Raw genomic sequence first — 25798 nt, 5'->3', positions numbered from 1 at the left:
GTGTAAATGAAATGATACAAACCTCCAAAATATAAAATGTAATAAATAATTATAAGGCAACAAAATAGGAAAAATGCCAAGGGGGTGAATACTTTCGCAAGCCACTGTATATTGAGAACCCACTTAATGGTACCGTTTTAATGGTCTATAGGTTTACCACTTATTGTTACCTACAGTGGCATGAACACCATTCTTGTTTAGTGTTTTACGTATCATAGACTCATCAACAGAGATGTTAGCATGTTCCAGAGATTTCTGTAAGTCTTTAGCTGACACTCTAGGATTCTTCTTAACCTCATTGAACTTTCTGTGCTGTGCTCTTGCAGTCATCTTTGCAGAACGGCCACTCCTAGGGAGAGTAACAACAGTGCTGAACTTTCTCCATTTATAGACAATTTGCCTTACCGTGGACTGACTTTTAGAGATACTTTTGTAACCCTTTCCAGCTTTATGTAGGGCAACAACTTTCAATTTCAGGTCTTCTGAGATCTCTTTTCTTCGAGGCATGGTTCACATCAGGCAACGCTTCTTGTGAATAGCAAATTCAAATTTTGTGAATGTGTTTTTATCGGGCTCTAACCAACATCTCCAATCTCGTCTCATTGATTGTACTCCAGGTTAGCTGACTGCTGACTCCAATTATCTTTTGGAATGTTTAAATGATGTATTCAATATAGACAAGTACAATACAATCATTTGTGTGTTATTAGTTTAAGCACGCTGTGTTTGTCTGTTGTTGTGACTTAGATGAAGATCAGATCACATTTTATGAAATCCAGGTAATTCCAAAGTGTTCACATACTTAATGGTACTTATTTAATGATCTATTTATTTATTCTGATGTTTACCACTTAATGGTACCTATTTAATTATCTAATTATCTAATTTAATTATATATTTATTGCTCTGCCTGCCAGTGATCTGGTCTTCGTAATGTCTCTTTATAAAGGCCAACTTAGTGTGAGAGCCACTTAACTCTATTTCATTGATCATATATTTAACCACCAACTTAGTTGATATAGTCATGTATGCTGAGGAAAGCAGAAGATGAGAAACTCCTCCAATATACACATGAGTGGATCAACACAGAGGAGGTCAGCTGAAGTATTTGTGGGGTGGGGTGCTGCTAGTTAACATTCTCCACGAGAGAGAGAGAGAGAGAGAGAGAGAGAGAGAGAGAGAGAGAGAGAGAGATTCTAAGTACAGACTCTGGTTATTTATCTGTTCCATTCCTCTAGCACCAGGCAGGCTGGGGGTGCCATTTGGGACACAGGGTGAGGTTTGGCAAGGCAGGGTAATATGACTCAATTTCCCTAATGGTTGTGTCGGGGGAGGACTGTACAATAGTCTTTTTGAAGGGGGGACTTACAGACACCCTCCCTGCCATTTCAGAGTGAGCAAACAAAAGTCTTGATGCAATCTCCCCTCACCCCTTTCTATTTTCTGTGCCCAGTCTGGCTTCTTTCTGTCAGAGAGAGTGTGTGTGTGTGTGACTGCTCGTGTATTCACAAATGTGTGTCTGTCTTTGGAAAGAGTAGAGAAACAAACCCGGTGCTGGATCGTCTGATTGGTCTGACTGAGGGAGACCTGTCTGTCTGTCTGTCTGTCTGTCTGTCTGTCTGTCTGTCTGTCCGTGGATAGATGTTTCTTGATATTCAGAAGCTGCTGTCTCTATTATCATGTATGTACATTGGTCTTCTGCCACACTTTTGTTTGATTTCTATCATGTATGGAAACAACATTAGAACTCACTGTATTCTGTTCTCAAATGTTACTTTTGTAATGTGATATACTCTGAGTGATATGAATGTGAGGGGTGAGGTGAGGGTTGGGGTGAGGGGTGAGGTGAGGGGAGATTAGGGGTGAGGGGAGGGGAGGGGTGAGGGGAGGGGAGGTGAGGTGAGGGTGAGGTGAGGGGATATGAGGGGTGAGGTGAGGGGAGGGGTGTGGTGAGGTGAGGGGAGGGGAGGTGTGGGGTGAGGTAAGGGGAGGTGAAGGGTGAGGGTAGGGGAGATGAGGGGTGAGGGGAGGGGAGATGAGGGGTGAGGGGAGGGGAGGTGTGAGGGGAGGGGAGGTGAGGGGTGAGGTGAGGTGAGGTGAGGGGAGGGATGAGGGGTGGGGTGAGGTGAGGGGAGGTGTGAAGGGTGAGGTCAGGGTTGAGGTGAGGGGAGGGGTGAGGAGATGAGGGGTGAGGGGAGGGGAGGGGAGAGGAGATGAGGGGTGAGGGGAGGGGAGATGAGGGGTGAGGGGAGGTGAGGTGAGGTGAGGAGTGAGGGGAGGTGAGGGGAGGTGAAGGGGGAGGGGAGGGATGAGGGGTGAGGTGAAGTGAGGGGTGGGGTGAGGGGAGGGGAGATGTGAGGGGAGGTGAAGGGTGAGGGGTGAGGGGAGGGGAGGTGAAGGGTGAGGGTTGAGGGGAGGTGAAGGGGGAGGGGAGGGGTGAGGGGTGTGGTGAGGGGAGGTGAGGGGTGAAGGGTGTGGTGAGGGGAGGTGAGGGGTGTGGTGAGGGGAGGTGAGGGGAGGTGAGGGGTGAGGTGAGGGGAGGGGAGGTGAAGGGTGAGGGGTGAAGGGTGAGGGGAGGTGAGGGGTGAAGGTGAGGGGTGATGTGAGGGGAGGTGAGGGGTGAAGGGTGTGGTGAGGGGAGGTGAGGGGTGTGGTGAGGGGTGAAGAGTGAGGGGAGGTGAGGGGTGAAGGGTGAGGGGTGAGGGGAGGTGAAGGGGGAGGGGTGAGGGGTGTGGTGAGGGGTGAAGGGTGTGGTGAGGGGAGGTGAGGGGTGTGGTGAGGGGAGGTGAGGAGGTGAGGGGAGGTGAGGGGTGAAGGGTGTGGTGAGGGGAGGTGAAGGGTGTGGTGAGGGGAGGTGAGGGGTGAGGTGAGGGGAGGGGAGGTGAAGGGTGAGGGGTGAGGGGTGATGTGAGGGGAGGTGAAGGGTGAGGGGTGAGGGGTGATGTGAGGGGAGGTGAGGGGTGAAGGGTGAGGGGTGATGTGAGGGGAGGTGAGGGGTGAAGGGTGTGGTGAGGGGAGGGGAGGGGAGGGGAGGTGAGGGGTGTGGTGAGGGGTGAAGGGTGAGGGGAGGTGAGGGGTGAAGGGTGAGGGGTGATGTGAAGTGTGATTTATCTGTTTTGATGTAGCAGAGGTGATTTGGAATCGTGAACCACCTCTTGTGAAGAGGCATCCCTGCCTAAGACTTGTGATCCTAAATGTCTCCCTCAGACCTAGATAATGCACATTTTCATCTAATGGTTTAGATATTGGGTTGGTGAGCAGGAGACCCAGGTTCATTCCTGAAAGTTAAACTAACATGCTCTCTCCTCCTCGTCTCAAGGAGATGTTTGAGGAACATCAATTATCTGTCACTTCTCTTGTCTTCGTGAGCTGTGACTTGAGAATACTCTGTTCTGATGTCTTCTCTCTCTTCTTTACAGGGTGACATCCAGCAGCTGCTGATTGTGGCCGACCCGCGGGCAGCATACGACTACTGTGAACACTACAGCCCCGACTGTGAAACACCTCACCAGGAGCAGCCACAGGCACAGGAACCAGAGGATGAGGTATGGAGGGAGGGAGGGAGGGAGAGAGAGAGAGAGAGAGAGAGAGAGAGAGAGAGAGAGAGAGAGAGAGAGAGAGAGAGAGGGAGAAAGAGGGGGAGAGAGAGAGAGAGAGAGAGAGAGTGGGAGAAAGAGGGGGAGAGAGAGAGAGAGAGAAGGGGAGAGAGAGGGGAGAGAGAGAGGAGGGGGAGAGATGGATGGATGATAGTGTGTTCTTGTAACATAAGGTGTATCGGTGGAGCTGATACCTTTATAAAACGTATGTCGTCCCTCAGAGACTATCTTTAAATCCTTTGAAGACATATTACATTACACAATCATTTATAGACACAAACAGTGTGAATGAAGTATTATCCTTGCAATTTCTGACGAAGACCAGCAGCTCAAAGCCTACCTTTTTTGGCTTAGCAATGTCTGTGTATCTCAGAGCCTCTCAGTCTAGTAAGGGTTGAACGTCTGATGAAACATAGATGAGAGAGATGTGAGGGGAGGTGAAGGGTGAGGGGTGAGGGGAGGGGGTATGAAGGGTGAGGGGTGAGGGGAGGTTAGGGGTGAGGGGAGGGGATCTCAGAGCCGAAGACATATTACATTACACAATCATTTATAGACACAAACAGTGTGAATGAAGTATTATCCTTGCAATTTCTGACGAAGACCAGCAGCTCAAAGCCTACCTTTTTTGGCTTAGCAATGTCTGTGTATCTCAGAGCCTCTCAGTCTAGTAAGGGTTGAACGTCTGATGAAACATATAACAAGGTTCTCATGTGAAACATGTTTATATCTTTTTTTATTTTTCTCTCATCTATTTGTACCTATTTATTAATCAATTTGATGTTCCATTGACAATCATACAGCATTTCAATACCAACTCGGATGTTTTCACTGATCTCTGCCTGATTTGAGTTTCATTGTCGACGTTCTCCAACTCCACGTAAATCCCTCAAGCACACAATCGTCGTCTCTCCCTCTCTCCCTGTCTCTCTCTCTCTCTCTCGCGCTCTCCCTCTCTCCCTGTCTCTCTCCCTCTCTCCCTCTCTCCCCAAAGCCACATTCTTCAGCCAAATCCACCTAATTGAAATACAATGCTTTGTGTCTGGGTTTATTTCTCTCCAAATCGCACCCTACTCCCTATATAGTGCACTACTTTTGACCAGAGCCCAATGGAACCCTATTCCCTACATAGTGCACTACTTTTTACCAGAGCCCAATGGAACCCTATTCCCTATATAGTGCACTACTTTAGACAAGAGCCTATGGCACCCTATTCCCTACATAGTGCACTACTTTAGACAAGAGCCCTATGTGTGCCATGTGGGATGTAGACTCCGTATTGTGATAGTCTATCCTGAAGGGAACGGTGATGTTCACTATGAGCTCACACTACAAACTTTCCGTATCCTTCTGCCACAAAGTCTGAGCCCTGGTGTGGTTGTGTGGTTGTGTGGTTGTGTGTGTGTGTGTGTGTGTGTGTGTGTGTGTGTGTGTGTGTGTGTGTGTGTGTGTGTGTGTGTGTGTGTGTGTGTGTGTGTGTGTGTGTGTGTGTGTGTGTGTACGAGTGTACGAGTGGCCTCAGTGATTTATACCTATAATGAGTCCACCAGGCTCAGGAGCTCAGTTCTCCCTCTCTGGGGTCACACACACACACACACACACACTCTCTATCTCTCTATCTCTCTCTCTCTCTCTCTCTCTCTTTGCCTGTGAAATATAAACCTACCACCGCTAGAGTGATGCCCAGCCCACTACCTGGAAAAACAACCGCTGCTGCTAGGGGTTATAGTGCCTCTCTAAATAATCTCTAACCTGATCCCAGGTCTGTTAGGCTAGCCAGTTGGCTATACAGCACTATCTTAACCTGGTCCCAGGTCTGTTAGTGCTGTATAGCCAACTGGCTAGCCTATCTTAACCTGGTCCCAGGTCTGTTAGTGCTGTATAGCCAACTGGCTAGCCTATCTTAACCTGGTCCCAGGTCTGTTAGTGCTGTAGGTCTGTTAGTGCTGTATAGCTAACTGGCTAGCCTAACTCTGGTCTGACAAAAGGAATTTGTGTATTTCAACAAACAACAGGATAGAAATAGTAGTTCTGTGTTTTGATAATTAAATGGAAATACAGCCAAGGTACAGAAGGAGTAGAACATCTTGGTCCTGGAAAACATGGTTTTGACGTTGCCAAGACTAGTCTGAGAATAGGGAGCATTAAGAAAGGGTTAAGACACTTATCTTCCAACTTCTGTTAAGGAGATGATTTAAGAGGGCCACATTTAGATGGTTAGAGTCTTTAACCGAAGATGATTACAATGAGATGGATAGAGTCTTTGACTGAAGATGACCACATTGAGATGGATAGAGTCTTTAACTGAAGAGGGCCACATTTAGATGGTTAGAGTCTTTAACTGAAGAGGGCCACATTTAGATGGTTAGAGTCTTTGACTGAAGATGATTACAATGAGATGGATAGAGTCTTTGACTGAAGATGACCACATTTAGATGGATAGAGTCTTTAACTGAAGAGGGCCACATTTAGATGGTTAGAGTCTTTGACTGAAGATGATTACAATGAGATGGATAGAGTCTTTGACTGAAGATGACCACATTTAGATGGTTAGAGTCTTTGACTGAAGATGACCACATTGGGATGGATAGAGTCTTTGACTGAAGATGACCACATTGAGATGGATAGAGTCTTTGACTGAAGATGACCACATTGAGATGGATAGAGTCTTTGACTGAAGAGAACCTCGTTGAGATGGATAGTCTTTGACTGAAGATGACCACATTGAGATGGATAGAGTCTTTGACTGAAGATGACCACATTGAGATGGATAGAGTCTTTGACTGAAGATGACCACATTTAGATGGTTAGAGTCTTTGACTGAAGATGATTACAATGAGATGGATAGAGTCTTTGACTGAAGATGACCACATTGAGATGGATCGGGTCTTTGACTGAAGATGACCAAATTGGGATGGATAGAGTCTTTGACTGAAGATGACCACATTGAGATGGATAGAGTCTTTGACTGAAGAGTACCACATTGAGATGGATAGAGTCTTTGACTGAAGAGTACCTCGTTGAGATGTATAGAGTCTTTGACTGAAGATAACCTCGTTGAGATGGATAGAGTCTTTGACTGAAGAGAACCTCGTTGAGATGGATAGAGTCTTTGACTGAAGATGACCACATTGAGATGGATAGAGTCTTTGACTGAAGATGATTACAATGAGATGGATAGAGTCTTTGACTGAAGATGACCACATTGAGATGGATAGAGTCTTTGACTGAAGAGAACCTCGTTGAGATGGATAGAGTCTTTGACTGAAGATGATTACAATGAGATGGATAGAGTCTTTGACTGAAGATGACCACATTGAGATGGATAGAGTCTTTGACTGAAGATGACCACATTGAGATGGATAGAGTCTTTGACTGAAGAGAACCTCGTTGAGATGGATAGAGTCTTTGACTGAAGATGATTACAATGAGATGGATAGAGTCTTTGACTGAAGATGACCACATTGAGATGGATAGAGTCTTTGACTGAAGAGAACCTCGTTGAGATGGATAGAGTCTTTGACTGAAGATGATTACAATGAGATGGATAGAGTCTTTGACTGAAGAGAACCTCGTTGAGACTTGTTGAGAGTCTTTAGCCGTGTCTAGACTTGTCAGTTCAGGCAGCTTTTAGTGTTCTGATCATGAAATTCTGAACGCATCACCCGTCTCAACCTAGATTTTAAATGTTTCTACGGTGTCCACAGCGTGTCTAGATTCCGTTTTTCTATATTCAAATGCCAGTATGCATTCTACAAACGGTGGAATATGCTAATAACACAACAACTACTGATGGAAATAGCTAACTACTGTAGCTAACTAGCCCCCCACCCCCCACCTTCCCTAACTCGGATGACGCAGGGTCAATTGTGTGCCGCCCTATGGGGCTCCCAGTCACGGCCGGCTGTGACACAGCCTGGGATCGAACCCCGATTCTGTAGTGGCGCCTCAGCACTTTGACGCGGTGCATTAGATCGTTGTGCCACCCGGGAGTCTTTGACGGAATTCCGGGAGTCTTTGACGGAATCCCGGGAGTCTTTGACGGAATCCCGGGAGTCTTTGACGGAGTCCCGGGAGTCTTTGACGGAATCCCGGGAGTCTTTGACGGAGTCCCGGGAGTCTTTGACGGAATCCCGGGAGTCTTTGACGGAATCCCGGGAGTCTTTGACGGAATCCCGGGAGTCTTTGACGGAACCCTTGTTGTTTTCAACGAGTCGATGGAACAACTTTATAGGAAGGACTATTCTAGGTTATAACAAAAATAAAAATCAGTCAATCGAGTCAATAGTTATTATACTGTATGATCAACCAATCAGGTGTTCCAGGTCTGTTTATCAGATGATGGACGGATGGAGGGATGAAGGGTCAAGGGGTTCAATGTTCATAACATGTCTTTGACCCTGACCTCTATCAGATATACCCTGACCCCTACCTAGCCCATAATACTTTGCAACACACAGACACATGCAAGAGGAGAGAGGCAGGGATGAGAAGAGGGATGTAGCAAGAGGGGGAGTCTTTTATGAGCACGCTTAAATATTTATCTCTTTAAACTTTTAAACTTTCTCGCCTGTGGTGGGGAATTCTTCAGGCTTGGCCAGGCTCTCAAACCTCATAAATATACTGTCTCTGTGCTCTATCTCATTCCCTTTCCCCCCTCTCTCTCTCTCTCTCTCTCTCTCTCTCTCTCTCTCTCTCTCTCTCTCTCTCTCCACTCTCTATCTCTCTCTCTCTCTCTCCACTCTCTATCTCTCTCTCTCTCTCTCTCTCTCTCTTTTCCAACCCTCTCTCTCTTTCTCTGTCAGTCTCCTTCAATTTCTGTCTGTCTCTCTCTATCTCTCAATTATTTTGATGAGTTCAGCAGTTGAACTTGAACTAATATTTATCTGTCCCCTCGGTATCAGTGCTAGAACCCGGTCAGTAGCCTGTTAACAGAGATGCAGTATCTGGGACAAGAACCCTGTCAGTAGCCTGTTAACAGAGATACAGTATCTGGGACAAGAACCCTGGCCGTAGCCTGTTAACAGAGATACCGGATCTGGGACTAGAACCCTGTCAGTAGCCTGTTAACAGAGATACCGTATCTGGGACTAGAACCCTGTCAGTAGCCTGTTAACAGAGGTACCGTATATGGGACTAGAACCCTGGCTGTAGCCTGTGAACAGAGATACTGTTTCTGAGACTAGAACCCTGGCCGTAGCCTGTTAACAGAGGTACTGTATCTGGGACTAGAACCCTGTCAGTAGCCTGTTAACAGAGGTACCATATCTGGGACTAGAACCCTGTCAGTAGCCTGTTAACAGAGATACCGTATCTGGGACTAGAACCATGTCAGTAGCCTGTTAACAGAGATGCTGTATCTGGGACTAGAACCCTGTCAGTATCCTGTTAACAGAGGTACTGTATCGGAGACTAGAACCCTGTCAGTAGCCTGTTAAATTAATCTACCTAGTCTTTGTTTTGACTGGACCTCATATAGGTTAAAGAATCCTCCTAAATCAATGAGTAGAATTCAATCTATTAGCAACTACTTTCATTCATTATCTGTTTTCATTTGACTGCACTGCAAAAGATGGATGGAGGGCTCTGGTCAAATGTAGTGCACTATTTAGGGAATAGGGTGCCATAGGGGTGTAGGCATTACATGTATGAGTGGACGAGTCATGAACTACAACAGATATTTAAACACAAGCTAGTAATGAATGAATGAACTACAAGCTGGAATTGTGATACAGTGAATTATAAGTGAAATAATCTGTCTGTAAACAATTGTTGGAAAAATGACTTGTGTCATGCACAAAGTAGATGTCCTAACCGACTTGCCAAAACTATAGTTTGTTAACAAGAAATTTGTGGAGTGGTTGAAAAACGAGTTTTAATGACTCCAACCTAAGTGTATATAAACTTCTGACTTCAACTGTATGTTATTCAGATATACAGTTGAAGTCGGAAGTTTACATACTTAGGTTGGAGTCATTAAAACTCGTTTTTCAACCACTCCACAAATTCGTTTAGTACATCTACTTTGTGCTTGACATCATGGGAAAATCAAAAGAAATCAGCCAAGACCTCAGAAAAAAAAATGTGGACCTCCACAAGTCTGGTTCCTCCTTGGGAGCAATTTCCAAATTCCTGAAGGTACCAAGTTCATCTGTACAAACAATAGTACGCAAGTATAAACACCATGAGACCACGCAGCCGTCATACCGCTCAGGAAGGCGACGCGTTCTGTCTCCTAGAGATGAACGTACTTTGGTGCGAAAAGTGCAAATCAATCGCAGAACAACAGCAAAGGACAATGTAAAGATGCTGGAGGAAACAGGTGCAAAAGTAACAGGTACAAGGTACAAAAGGTACAAAAGTCCACAGTAAAATGAGTCCTATATCGACATAACCTGAAAGGACACTCAGCAAGGAAGAAGCCACTTCTCCAAAACCACCTTAAAAAAGCCAGACTATGGTTTGCAACTGCACATGGGGACAAAGATCGTACTTTTTGGAGAAATGTCCTCTGGTCTGGTGAAACAAAAATAGAAGTGTTTGGCCATAATGACCATCGTTCTGTTTGGAGAGAAAAGGGGGAGGCTTGCAAGCCGAAGAACACCATCCCAACCGTGAAGCACGGGGGTTGGCAGCATCATGTTGTGGGGGTGCTTTGCTGCAGGAGGGACTGGTGAACTTCGCAAAATATATGCCATCATGAGGCAGGAAAATGATGTGGATATATTGAAGCAACATCTCAAGACATCAGTCAGGAAGTTAAAGGATGCTTGCTAATGGGTCTTCCAAATGGACAATGTCCCCAAGCAGACTTTCAAAGTTGTGGCAAAATGGCTTAAGGACAACAAAGTCAAGTCATTGGAGTGGCCATCACAAAGCCCTGACCTCAATCCTATAGAAAATTTGAAGGGCAGAACTGAAAAAGTGTGTGCGAACAAGGAGGCCTACAGACATGACTCAGTTAAACCAGCTCTGTCAGGAGGAATGGGACAAAATTCACCCAACTTGTTGTCGGAAGCTTGTGGAAGGCCACCAGAAATCTCACCGAAACGCTTGACCCAAGTTAAACAATTTTATGGCAATGCTACCAAATACTAATTGAGTGTATGTAAACTTCTGACCCACTGGGAATGTGATGAAAGAAATAAATCATTCTCTCTACTATTATTCTGACATTTCACATTCTTAAAATAAAGTGGTGATCCTAACTGACCTAAGACAGGGGACTTTTTACTAAAATTAAATGTCAGGAACTGTCGAAAACTAAGTTTAAATGTATTTGGCTAAATTGTATGTACATTTCCGACTTCATCTGTAGAGGGGAGGGTCTGAAGGGGAGCTGAAGGGTACGACTAAAACTAACAACAACAAAAAAGTGTACTGATATAAAATATACTATGTATATATATAAAATATACTATGTATATATATAAAATATACTATGTATATATATAAAATATACTATGTATATATATAAAATATACTATGTATATATATAAAATATACTATGTATATATATAAAATATACTATGTATATATATAAAATATACTATGTATATATATAAAATATACTATGTATATATATAAAATATACTATGTATATATATAAAATATACTATGTATATATATAAAATATACTATGTATATATATAAAATATACTATGTCCGTAAAATGTGAAAATTACAGAAAAACTTAAATTAACACATAATTTAGAACATTTCACACATGGATAAAATGGACAGTCCAGTCTAAGACCTCAGGTTTTTACGTTTGTTCTGAACACACACACACACAAACACAAACACACACACACACACACACACACACACATACACACACACACACACACGTGTTTTACTATCCTTGTGGGGACCAAACAATTTATTCCTAACCCTAACCTTTACACTAACCTTAATTCCAAACCCCTAATCTGCAAACGTAACCCTAAACCCTAACCCATAACCCCAATTATAACCCTAACCCCTAACCCCAATTCTAACCCTAACCCTTAACCCCTAACCCCTAAACCTAACCCCTAACCCCAATTCTAACCCTAACCCCTAACCCCTAAACCCTAACCCCTAACCCCAATTCTAACCCTAAACCTAACCCCTAACCCTAACATCTAACCCTAACCCTAACCCCTAACCCTAACATCTAACCCTAACCCTAACCCCTAACCCTAACATCTAACCCTAACCCTAACCCCTAACCCTAACATCTAACCCTAACCCTAACCCCTAACCCTAACATCTAACCCTAACCCTAACCCCTAACCCCAATTCTAACCCTAAACCCTAACCCCTAACCCCAATTCTAACCCTAAACCTAACCCCTAACCCCAATTCTAACCCTAACCCTAACCCCTAACCCCAATTCTAACCCTAACCCTAACCCCTAACCCCAATTCTAACCCTAAACCCTAACCCCTAACCCCAATTCTAACCCTAAACCTAACCCTTAACCCCAATTCTAACCCTAAACCTAACCCCTAACCCCAATTCTAACCCTAAACCCTAACCCATAACCCCAATTATAACCCTAAACCCTAACCCATAACCCCAATTATAACCCTAACATCTAACCCTAACCCTTAACCCCAATTCTAACCCTAACCCTAACCCCTAACCCCAATTCTAACCCTAAACCTAACCCTTAACCCCAATTCTAACCCTAAACCTAACCCCTAACCCCAATTCTAACCCTAAACCCTAACCCATAACCCCAATTATAACCCTAAACCCAACCCCTCAGCCTAAAATAGCCTTTTTTTCTGGTGAAATGTCCGCACTTGTCAGAATCTTCTTTGTTTTCCTTGACTTCTGGTTCCCACAAGGATAGTGAAACCAACAACAGCAACAACAACAACACACACCCTTGCTCTCCACACACATGTTGAATTTCACATGACCAGTAATAGGGTTCATGATTGCAGTGTTGAAGAGGGCAGTAAAAACCCAGCATGCAAAACAGGATGTTAAATGCTAGCCAATGAAAACTCATCTGCCTGGGCCGTGTTTTTCAACTGCCAAAGATCGCCTCTAGGCCTCTACCAAGCCACTCTGAAAGACCTTTCTAAAAATGGTTGTGTGTGTGTGTGTGTATGTGTATGTGTATGTGTGTGTGTGTGTGTGTGTGTGTGTGTGTGTGTGTGTGTGTGTGTGTGTGTGTGTGTGTATATGTATGTGTGTGTGTGTGTGTGTGTGTGTGTGTGTGTGTATGTGTGTGTATGTGTGTGTGTGTGTTTATGGGTGAACCCTTATGGGCAACCTAAACATAGCAGGGGATTTAATTACAATTCTGAAAGTAGATACAGGTCTTTAAGTTACAGTACTTTGAGAGACATAAAACATAACGTCTGATTCCCACAGGGCCCTAGTGGCTCTGGTCTAAAGGAGTGCACTCTGTATAGGGAATAGGGTGCCATTTGGGATGCAACGAAAGAGTGGTTGGACTTCCTTTTTAATATAAGTTGTAGTTAATTTATTCATTACTAGCTTCTGAGAAATAAGAAGAAATATGAAGAACACGATAAGGAAGTAAGTTAGCATAGTTCTAGTACCATATTTACAATGTGCAGGGATACTGGAGTGATGGAGGTAGATACGTATAGGGGTAGGGATACCATATACAGGGTCAGTTCAGTACCATATTTACAACGTGCAGGGATACTGGAGTGATGGAGGTAGATACGTATAGGGGTAAGGATACTATATACAGGGTCAGTTCAGTACCATATTTACAACGTGCAGGGATATAGGTGCACCGGGTACCGCCTGCCGTGCCGGAAGCAGAGAGAATAGTCTAGGACATGGGTGGTTGGAGTTTTTAACGATTTACCTTCCTCTGACACCGCTTGGTATAGAGGTCCTGGATGGCAGGGAGATGGGCCCCAGTGATGTACTGGGCTGTCCGCACCACTTTCTGTAGCGCCATGGGATCGAGGGCGGTGTTGTTGCCATACTAGGCAATGATGCAGACAGTCAAAATGCTCTCAACGGTGCAGTTGTAGAACTTTTTTGAGGATTTGAGTGTCCATGCCAAACTTTTTCAACCTCCTGAGGGGCAAGAGGCGCTGTCGTGCCTTCTTCTTGACTGTGCGTGTGTGCTTGGACCATTTTAAGTCTTAGTGATTTGGACACTTGAAGCTCTCAACCTGCTCCACTGCAACCCTGTCGATGTGGATGGGGTGACTCGCCCCCCTCGTTTCCTGTAGTCCACAATCAGCTGCTTGGTGTTACTGACGTTGAGGGAGAGGTTGTTTCTCTGGCACCACACTGCCAGGTCACTGACCTCCTCCCTGTAGGCTGACTTAGCCTACCACTGTCGTGTCGTCAGCAAACTTGATGATGGTGTTGGAGTCGTGGGTGGCCACGCAGTTGTGGGTGAATAGGGAGTACAGGAAGGGACTAAGTACACACCCCTGTGGAGCCCCTGTGTTGAGGGTCAGCGTGGCGAAGGTAATATTGCCTACCCTCACCACCTGGGGTCGGCCCGTCGGGAAGTCCAGGATCCAGTTGCAGAGGGAGGAGTTCAGACCCAGAGTCCTAAGCCTGGTGACGACTTTGGAGGTGTCAATGGTGTTGAACTCTGAGCTGTAGTCAATGAACAGCATTCTCACATAGGTATTCCTTTTCTCTAGATGGGTGAGGGCAGTGTGGAGAGAGCAAATGAGATTGCGTCATCTATGGATCTGTTGGGGGGGGGTATGCAAATTGGGGTGGGTCTAGGTTGTCTGGGAAGGTGGGGTTAATGTGTGCTATAACCAGCCTCTCAAAGCACTTCCTGATTACAGATGTGAGTGCTACAGGGTGGGAGTCATTGTGGCATGAAGCCTTAGAGTTCTTTGGAACAGGGATGATTGTGGTCATCTTAAAACATGTGTGGATTACAGACTGGGACAAGGAGAGGTTGAAAATGAACGTGAATATGCCTGCCAGTTGTTCTGCGCATGCTATGAGAACACGCCATGGAATACAGTCAGGCCCTGCTGCCTTGTGGGTGTTGACCTGATTAAAGACCTTTCTCAGGTCGGCCTCGGAGAGCGAGATCACCCAATCCACTGGGTCGGTGATGGCCCTCACAGCCAGCACGATATTGTTGGTGTCAAAGCGTGCATAAACTGCATTGAGTTCGTCTGGTAGAGAGGCATCGTTGTGCAGATCACGTTGAGTCTTCCTTTGTAATCCGTAATGGACTGTAGCCCCTGCCACATGCAGTGGGCGTGGGAGCCTGAGTAATATGATTCCACATTCATCCTATATTGTCCTTTTTGCTCGTTTGATGACTCTGCAGAGGTCATAGCTGGCCTTTTGTACTTACTTATTCCTGTCCTCGGCCGTAGTCTCAGGGTTGTCTGCAATAGCTCTGTCCTTTAGTTTAGCTCCAACCTCGATGTTAATCCAGGGCTTTTAATAAGGGAATCAGCAAACAATCACTTTGGGGACAATTTTGCCAATGGATTTTCTAATGAAGCCGGTGACAGAGATGGTTAGCTCGTCTCGAAACAGATTCCAATCAGCGCTAGCAAAGCAGTCGTGTAGCATAATCTCTGATTCTGGTGACCATTTCTCAACGGAACGAGTCACTGGTACTTCCTGTTTGAGTTTCTGCTTGTAAAGATGAAGCGAGAGTACTGATTTGGACAATGGCGGACAAGGGGAGGGCCTTGTATGCTTGTTTGTGGGTAGAATAGCACTAGGACTTTATCGTCCCTTGTGGCAGTGGAGATGTGTTGATGGAAGTTGGGCATCACGTGTCGTAGAGACGCAGAATTAAAATCACTGGAAACCAGAAATGGAGCTGCTAGATGTTGGTTTTCTTGCATGTTTATAAGCTTGTACATTTAGGTGGTAGATCAGTTTTAATATAATATAGATTGTTAATTCTATCAATGTAATTGTCTGCATCATTTCCAATCCCCCATTAAATATTTAGTAAGAAAATAAATACATATACAGTATATATTGTTATATATTACCCGTCAAAAGTTTTAGAACACAGCTACTCATTCAAGGGTTTTTCTTTATTTTTACTATTTTCTACATTGTAGAATAATAGTGAAGACATCAAAACTACATTTAATGTGATGTCATCAAGTCAAAGGGTGGCTACTAAAATATATTTTGATTTGTTTAACACTTTTAAAAAAATTTTTTTTTAAATTAACACTTTTTTGGTTACTACATGATTACATATATGTTATTTCATAGTTTTGATGTCTTCTTCTACAATGTAGAAAATAGTACAAAATTATGAAAACCCCTTGAATGAGTAGCTGTGTCCAAACATTTGTCTGGTTTGAAAGTATTCAGACCCATTGACTTTTTAAAACATTTTACAGCCTTATTCTAAAATGGATAAAACATGTTTTATTTTCTTCAACCCAAACTGTTGTTGTTTTTATTGTTACAAATGTATTACAAATAAAAAGCTGAAATATGACTTTGCATAATTATTCAGACCTTTTACTCAGTATTTTGTTCAAGCACCTTTGGTAGTTATTTCAGCCTCAAGTCTTCTTGGGTATGACTCTGATCTCTGGAGAGACCTGAAAATAAGCTGTGCAGCAATGCTCCTCATCCAACCTTACAGAGCTTGAGAGGATCTGCAGAGAAGAATGGGCGACTCTGGAATGCTGGCCTTCTAGGCAGATTTGCAAAGAAAAAGCCATATCTCAGACTGGCCAATAAAAATAAAAGATTAAGATGGGCAACAGAACACAGACACTGGACAGAGGAACTCTGCCTAGAAAGCCAGCATCTCGGAGTCACCTTTTCACTGTTGATGTTGAGACTGGTGTTTTGCGGGTACTATTTAATGAAGCTGCCAGTTGATGACTTGTGAGGCATCTATTTCTCAAACTAGACACTAATGTACTTGTTCTCTTGCTCAGTTGTGCACCGGGGCCTCCTACTCCTCTTTCAATTCTGGTTGGAGCCAGTTTGCTCTGTTCTGTGAAGGGAGTCGTACACAGCTTATAGGCAATTTCTCGCATGGAATTGCCTTAATTTCTCAGAACAAGAATAGACTGACGAGTTTCAGAAGAAAGGTCTTTGTTTCTGGCCATTTTGAGCCTGTAATCGAACCCACAAATGCTGATGCTCCAGATACTCAACTAGTCTAGAGAAGGCCAGTTTTATTGCTTCTTTAATCGGGACAACAGTTTTCAGCTGTGCTAACATAATTGCAAAAGGGTTTTCTATTGATCAATTAGCCTTTTAAAATTATAAACTTGGATTAGCTAACACAACGTGCCATTGGAACACAGGAGTGATGTTTGCTGATAATGGGCCTCTGTACGCCTATGTAGATATTCCATTAAAAATCTGCCGTTTCCAGCTACAATAGTCATTTACAACATTAACAATGTCTACACTGTATTTCTGATCAATTTTATGCTATTTTAATGGACAATTTTTAAATTTTTAAATTTTTAAATTTTCTTTCAAAAACCATTTTGAAGTGACCCCAAACTTTTCAACAGTAGTGTATATATACTTAAGGATGCTTAAAGCGTTGTCTGTGAGTAATTAGATATTTTTTTTTACAACACACACTCCAGTACCATATTTAGAGTTTAGGGAACATGGGAACAGTCTGAACAACAATAAGCCTATCCTTCAACAGCTCTCATCTCAGTCGTAGCCATGTAAATATGTAGTGTATATATGAATATGATATGATATAATGTAGTGTAAATATGAAGGATGTGATTTATCCTATTTTCCTTTTTTTTATGTTTGAAAAAGAGACAATGTGTTTGTACTGACTGGTTGCCTGTCCCTTCTCTCCCATCCAGTACAATTCGTACGACCTGGAGTACAGTGAGGTCTACGACTACAGTGAAGGAGAGGAAGCCACTGAAACTGCCCTAACCGAAGGAGCCAAACCTGCACCTGAGGTAAAATACAAGATTCACACACACACACACACACACACACACACACACACACACACACACACACACACACACACACACACACACACACACACACACACACACACACACACACACACACACCCCAAATGGACAATGACTCCGTTCAATGAAGATGAGTCATACCTGTCTAATATCTAACATAGCTGTATATATAAGTATATCTATACTGTCTAATATCTAGCATAGCTCCAGATATAAGTATATCTATACTGTCTAATCCACAGTTACTACCATTGTTCTAAAATGGTCATAACAATAGATGTTGCTATCACATCGTGGTGCTGACGTGGCTCAACGTTGTAGTGTGGATTTAACAGCATCGTTCCAAGCCCCTTTTTTTGTCCTTCTTCATCAACATCCCACCATTTTGTTTTTTAAAAACTGTTTCTTCTTCTTTTCCTTTGTTTCTGCTTTGTGCTGTCGTGTGATAGGCTGTGGACGTAGCTCCACCCGCTGAGAATCCTACAGACTCAACCGTTCCAATCCTGGTACGTTGGCATGCTTCTCTTTGTCTACGACGACGACACGTTATCTCTAAAGTAGTACTCTGTGTTGTCTCGTCTTACTAAAACTACTGAGTTTAACAGACTGTGTGTGTGTCCAAAAATAACACCCTATTCCCATAAATAGTGCACTACTTTTGACCAGAGCCTGCAGTAGACTATTTGGCGCTTGTCAAAAGTAGTGCACTATCTAGGGAATAGGGTAGCATTAGGGATGTATATTTAGGGTAAAGTAGTGTACTATGTAGGGAATAGGGTATTATTAGGGATGTATATTTAGGGTAAAGTAGTGTACTATCTAGGGAATAGGGTAGCATTTAAGACATAGACCACATCTTCATCTGAAGGAGGAAGGGGACCTCGGAGGACATCAAAGGAAGCGTTTGATGTGAAATGACAAAGATGGACCAATTTAAAGCACGTTGGATTATTGCGACAGCTGAGCTGCCAGACAGAGGAACATCAAACGTTTTATGTGGTGGTTTGATGTATATATATGGAATGCTGGAACGCCTGCCAATACCACATGATGTGTGATACAACGACCTCACGTTATATTCTTGTAACGGTTTTCTTCTGGTGAAAGAGAGGCGGACCAAAATGCAGCGTGGTTATTTGTAAACATCTTTAAATAAAGATGAAAATAAGAAACAATATACAAAACAATAAACGTGGAAAACCGAAACAGTCCTATCTGGTGCAACAAACACAGAGACAGGAACAATCACCCACGAAATACCTAAAGAATATGGCTGCCTAAATATGGTTCCCAATCAGAGACAACGATAACCACCTGCCTCTGATTGAGAACCACTCCAGGCAACCATAGACTTACCTAGAATACTTAACTAAACACTATCCCATAAACTACAAAACCCCTAGACAAAACAAACCACATAAATCACCCATGTCACACCCTGGCCTAACCAAAATAATAAAGAGAACACAGAATACTAAGACCAGGGTGTGACAGTACCCACCCCCCACCAGGGAGTGACAGTACCCACCCCCCACCAGGGAGTGACAGTACCCACCCCCCACCAGGGAGTGACAGTACCCCCACCAGGGCGTGACAGTACCCACCCCCCCACCACCCACCCCACCCCCAGGGAGTGACAGTTCTGGTGAGAACGTTTCCCGTGTCCATACATTCCAATTTGGATACAATCAAATGGCCTGTGAATAATGAGACAGAGTAGTATTTGTATTCTCAAAGAGATTGCTTAAAGTATTTAGGCTTTCTACAAGCAGCTCGGGGGAATACAACACAGGTTGTCTTTATGTGGACGAGTCACCATCCAATTAATTATTTTGGACTTTTGATTTTAAACTCACCATCCAATTAATTATTTTGGACTTTTGATTCTGAACTCACCATCCAATTAATTATTTTGGACTTTTGATTCTAAACTCACCATCCAATTAATTATTTTTGACTTTTGATTCTAAACTCACCATCCAATTAATTATTTTGGACTTTTGATTCTAAACTCACCATCCAATTAATTATTTTGGACTTTTGATTCTAAACTCACCATCCAATTAATTATTTTGGACTTTTGATTCTAAACTCACCATCCAATTAATTATTTTGGACTTTTGATTCTAAACTCACCATCCAACGAGTCACCATCCAATTAATTATTTTGGACTTTTGATTCTAAACTCACCATCCAATTAATTATTTTGGACTTTTGATTCTAAACTCACCATCCAACGAGTCACCGTCCAATTAACAAATGACAGTCCTCAGTTGGCAATCTCCAAGTTAGATTACTAGATATTACAAAGATCAAAGAATAAACAGTCTTGGATGGTCTTCTTAATCTCTACAATCTTCCTTGGAGTCATCCGGACCCTGTGTGGCTTTTAGGCTGCATCCCAAATGATACCCTATTCATTATTGGGTTCTGGTCAAAAGTAGTGCACTTTGTAGGGAATAAGAGTGCCACATGTTTCTACAGTCCCCTTTTGATATCCATCAGAAACAACACTTCAATCTGATCTTGATATAAACTGAACTAGTAAAACTCTGCCTGCTAATGAATTGCGACCAACGGGATTCATAAAAACTCTACTAGTAAAATTCTGCCAGCTAATGAATTGCGACCAACGGGGCCGCATCCCATATCCTCTTTTTTGTCTCCAGTTTCCTGTAGTTTTGTATGGTCAATCAGGAATTCCCTGCTTCCTTTTATTTATCCTTCTTAGACATAACTAACGCAGGGAAATTCTGGTAACTGGGTTATTCACCAACCCTTCACCCTCTTTTATATGCTGCCTACTTCTGGGGCCCATATTTACAAGTTATCCAATACCTTTGAGTGCTGATCTAGGATTACTTTTATTTTTCAGATTATGGAGAAATAAGACAGGCGGGGACCATGTTTTTAGGTCACCTGACCTACTGACACGTAGCATCTGCATCAAACCAATGATGAATTAAATGTATTTTTTTTTAAAATTAGAAACATTAACCAATAGGTGAACTATTCCTCTCTCTAACCTCAACCCTCCATGTTCCCTCCCACTGCCTCCCCGCCCCCTCCTCACATCGACCAATCAGAACTACGACGAGGAAATAGTCGACGATTACGTCACCGGCGTGGAACAGGTCGACGCCGACCCTACGGCTGCAGCAGAAATCGGCTCTGATACCAAAGGTCTCGACCCCGGCGCGGATTCGTACGATTTTAAGGAGTACGATATGAAGGAATACGGTGATATTAAAGAGATTGATACGAAACAGACGTACGAGTACGGTGACTATGGCGACTACGGCACCGGCGAGGCCAAACCTACCTCCTTCCCAGCCTATGAGGATGAGTTTGGGCCGGGCGTACCTGCTGAGACCGACACAGATAGTAGTGTAAGTAGCATTTTATACTCATCCTGAATATACACATCTCAGAGACCAGTACATCTGAGTCTATGAGGCCTAACATAGAACCTACTCAGGAGCTACTGCTGAAGGTACACAATGCTACTGTTGGCTTGGGAGGAGTGTCTGTGTGATTAGGGATATGTACCACAGAGCGAGGCGTCGATACTGAATGGAGATACACATCTCACTTCGTAACGATCCCTCTTACTCTCTCTGTCTTTCTGAACTCCCTCACTCTCTCTCTCTCGTTCTCTCTCTCTCTCTCTCGCTCTCTCTCTCTCTCTCTGTGTCTGTCTTTCTGATCTCCCTCCCTCCCTCACACTCTCTCTCATTCTCTCTTTCAATTCAATTCAAGGGCTTTATTGACATGGGAAACATATGTTAACTTTGCCAAAGCAAGTGAAATAGATGATAAACAAAAGTGAAATAAACAATTAAAATGAACAGTAAACATTACACTCAAAGAGGCTCCGAAAGAATAAAGACATTTTGTTTCTAGTCCCACTGTAGCCATTTTGTTTCTAGTCCCACTGCAGCCATTTTGTTTCTAGTCCCACTGTAGCCATTTTGTTTCTAGTCCCACTGTAGCCATTTTGTTTCCAGTCCCACTGTAGCCATTTTGTTTCTAGTCCCACTGTAGCCATTTTGTTTCTAGTCCCACTGTAGCCATTTTGTTTCTAGTCCCACTGTAGCCATTTTGTTTCTAGTCCCACTGTAGCCATTTTGTTTCTAGTCCCACTGTAGCAATTTTGTTTCTAGTCCCACTGTAGCCATTTTGTTTCTAGTCCCACTGTAGCCATTTTGTTTCTAGTCCCACTGTAGCCATTTTGTTTCTAGTCCCACTGTAGCCATTTTGTTTCTAGTCCCACTGTAGCCATTTTGTTTCTTGTCCCACTGTAGCCATTTTGTTTCTAGTCCCACTGTAGCCATTTTGTTTCTAGTCCCACTGTAGCCATTTTGTTTCTAGTCTCACTGTAGCTATTTTGTTTCTAGTCCCACTGTAGCCATTTTGTTTCTAGTCCCACTGTAGCCATTTTGTTTCTAGTCCCACTGTAGCCCTTTTGTTTCTAGTCCCACTGTAGCCATTTTGTTTCTAGTCCCACTGTAGCCATTTTGTTTCTAGTCCCACTGTAGCCATTTTGTTTCTAGTCCCACTGTAGCCATTTTGTTTCCAGTCCCACTGTAGCCATTTTGTTTCTAGTCCCACTGTAGCCATTTTGTTTCCAGTCCTATTTCTCCCACAGCAGTGGCGGTCAGTACTGTTCAAGATGAGGGAGGACAATCACTTTTCCATGACCACGGCCTTATTTCTATTACAGCATATTGGATGACTGTCATTCATTTTCCATTCAGCCAGCTCAATGTAATAGTGCTAAGTTTAGGTTACGACATGATACTCTTTAATTTTTCCCTCTATACCAATCATGAGGTTGCTACAACCGAGCTTATGAATGAAAGGTTAACAACGTTTCATCATGAATTCTTCCTGTGTGAAGTCATTGTGTCAACAATATCAGGTGTCCAGGACCCTCGCTGTGTTCAGTTAGTTATGCACATCCCAAATGGTACCCTATTCCCTATATAGTGCACTACACATAGGGCCCTGGTCAAAAGTTGTGCACTATAAAAGGAACACAGTGCAATTTGGGATACATCCCCGTTTGTCATCTTCAGTGGCTTTGGAAAACTAACCAATATCATTCGGACCAAGACTCAAATTGTGGCTTCTTTACGAACCACATCTTGTGGTTAATATTTCCTACGTAGACTAAAAACACATTTAGCATTTAGCCTTAACAAATGTTCCACTACCAGGCACAGACAGGCACTCGGCATTTTGAAGGGGTCTGGATCTCTTCTTATCTCTTTTACAGCTGGAAGTGGTAGTGTATTTTAATTCTCCGAATCTCCTGGTGAAATGAGGACACCCGTTTTGGGTAGGACGTCCCTTGCTGCCATGACTACTTCACCTCTGATTGGTTATAATTCACACTGCTGGTGTTTGTGACGTCAGCTTAGAACCTGGTGATGCTGCCACCACGCCTACAGAAGGATTTTCTTTGGGGAAATACTGACGTTTTTTCCCCGTGTTTGGTTGACAACTCGCAGATCTGTATTCTGATAGGATGGTCTCTGTGGTGTGTTTTCAGATTGGAGGAGGGAGATATGGCGGAGAGAAAGGAGAGAAGGGAGAACCCGCCATCATTGAACCCGTAAGTGGAAGGCAACACGTTTTATCACTGTTGTATAACTGGGTATCAGTGATGCATCAGCTAAAACCGGGGAGTTAACTTTGCCGTAAACATCATTTTCTGACGTTTCTCCTGCTTCAGCTCAGTCCCACTCTATGTTTCCCCGACTCATAAACATGACACGTTGTACAACCACTGGGTGTTATCACTACTGTATAACTAGTTATTATCACTACTATATAACTAGTTATCACTACTATATAACTAATTATTATCACTACTATATAACTAGTTATTATCACTACTATATAACTAGGTATTATCACTACTATATAACTAGGTATTATCACTACTATATAACTAGGTATTATCACTACTATATAACTAGTTATCACTACTATATAACTAATTATTATCACTACTATATAACTAGGTATTACTATATAACTAGGTATTATCACTACTATATAACTAATTATTATCACTACTATATAACTAGGTATTACTATATAACTAGTTATTATCACTGCTAAATAACTAGGTATTATCACTACTGTGTAACTAGTTATTATCACTACTGTGTAACTAGGTATTATCACTACTATATAACTAGTTATTATCACTACTGTGTAACTAGGTATTACTATATAACTAGTTATTATCACTACTATATAACTAGTTATTATCACTACTATATAACTACTTATTATCAGTACTATAAAACTAGGTATTATCACTACTATATAACTAGTTATTATCACTACTATATAACTAGTTATTATCACTACTGTATAACTAGTTATTATCACTTCTATATAACTAGGTATTATCACTACTATATAACTAGTTATTATCACTACTGTGTAACTAGGTATTACTATATAACTAGTTATTATCACTACTATATAACTAGTTATTATCACTACTATATAACTAGTTATTATCACTACTATATAACTAGTTATTATCACTACTGTATAACTAGTTATTATCACTTCTATATAACTAGGTATTATCACTACTATATAACTAGTTATTATCACTACTGTGTAACTAGGTATTATCACTACTATATAACTAGTTATTATCACTACTGTGTAACTAGGTATTACTATATAACTAGTTATTATCACTACTATATAACTCGTTATTATCACTGCTAAATAACTAGGTATTATCACTACTGTGTAACTAGTTATTATCACTACTGTGTAACTAGTTATTATCACTACTGTGTAACTAGTTATTATCACTACTATATAACTAGTTATTATCACTACTGTGTAACTAGGTATTACTATATAACTAGTTATTATCACTACTATATAACTAGTTATTATCACTACTGTGTAACTAGTTATTATCACTACTATATAACTAGTTATTATCACTACTATATAACTAGGTAGTACTATATAACTAGTTATTATCCCTACTATATAACTAGTTATTATCACTACTATATAACTAGTTATTATCACTACTATATAACTAGTTATTATCACTACTATATAACTAGGTATTATCACTACTATATAACTAGTTATTATCACTTCTATATAACTAGTTATTATCACTACTATAAAACTAGGTATTATCACTACTATATAACTAGTTATTATCACTACTATATAACTAGGTAGTACTGTATAACTAGTTATTATCACTACTATATAACTAGTTATTATCACTACTATATAACTAGTTATTATCACTACTGTGTAACTAGTTATTATCACTACTATATAACTAGTTATTATCACTACTATATAACTAGTTATTATCACTACTATATAACTAGGTAGTACTGTATAACTAATTATTATCACTACTATATAACTAGTTATTATCACTACTATATAACTAGTTATTATCACTACTCTGTAACTAGGTATTATCACTAGTATATAACTAGTTATTATCACTACTGTGTAACTTGTTATTATCACTACTATATAACTAGTTATTATCACTACTATATAACTAGGTATTATCACTACTATATACTTAGTTATTATCACTACTATATAACTAGTTATTATCACTACTATATAACTAGTTATTATCACTACTATATAACTAGTTATTATCACTACTATATAACTAGGTATTATCACTACTATATAACTAGTTATTATCACTACTATATAACTAGTTATTATCACTACTGTATAACTAGTTATTATCACTACTATATAACTCGTTATTATCACTACTATATAACTAGTTATCACTACTATATAACTAGTTATCACTACTATATAACTCATTATTATCACTACTATATAACTAGTTATTATCACTACTATATAACTAGTTATTATCACTACTATATAACTAGTTATTATCACTACTATATAACTAGGTATTATCACTTCTATATAACTAGGTATTATCACTACTGTGTAACTAGTTATTATCAATACTATATAACTAGGTATTATCATTACTATATAACTAGTTATTATCACTACTATATAACTAGTTAGTACTGTATAACTAGTTATTATCACTACTATATAACTAGTTATTATCACTACTATATAACTAGTTATTGTCACTACTATATAACTAGTTATTATCACTACTATATAACTAGGTATTATCACTACTATATAACTAGTTATTATCACTACTATATAACTAGGTAGTACTGTATAACTAGTTATTATCACTACTATAT

General features: G+C 41.6%; 1 protein-coding gene across 1 annotated transcript in view; it reads left to right on the top strand.

The window, feature by feature from the left end:
* Positions 1–25798, top strand: part of LOC139375800 (collagen alpha-1(XI) chain-like) — a 212842-nt gene that overhangs the window by 67944 nt on the left and 119100 nt on the right. Inside the window, exons 5-9 of the mRNA XM_071117670.1 lie at positions 3420–3545; positions 17396–17497; positions 17968–18024; positions 20606–20908; positions 23074–23136. Of these exons, the coding sequence (XP_070973771.1) occupies positions 3420–3545; positions 17396–17497; positions 17968–18024; positions 20606–20908; positions 23074–23136 (651 nt within the window). The remainder of the gene's footprint in view (positions 1–3419; positions 3546–17395; positions 17498–17967; positions 18025–20605; positions 20909–23073; positions 23137–25798) is intronic.

The sequence above is a fragment of the Oncorhynchus clarkii genome, chromosome 20, assembly GCF_045791955.1.
Source record: "Oncorhynchus clarkii lewisi isolate Uvic-CL-2024 chromosome 20, UVic_Ocla_1.0, whole genome shotgun sequence".
NCBI classification, from domain to species: Eukaryota; Metazoa; Chordata; class Actinopteri; order Salmoniformes; family Salmonidae; genus Oncorhynchus; species Oncorhynchus clarkii.
The sequence above is the reverse complement of the archived record's forward strand: the minus strand, read 5'-3'. Positions and strand labels throughout refer to the sequence as shown.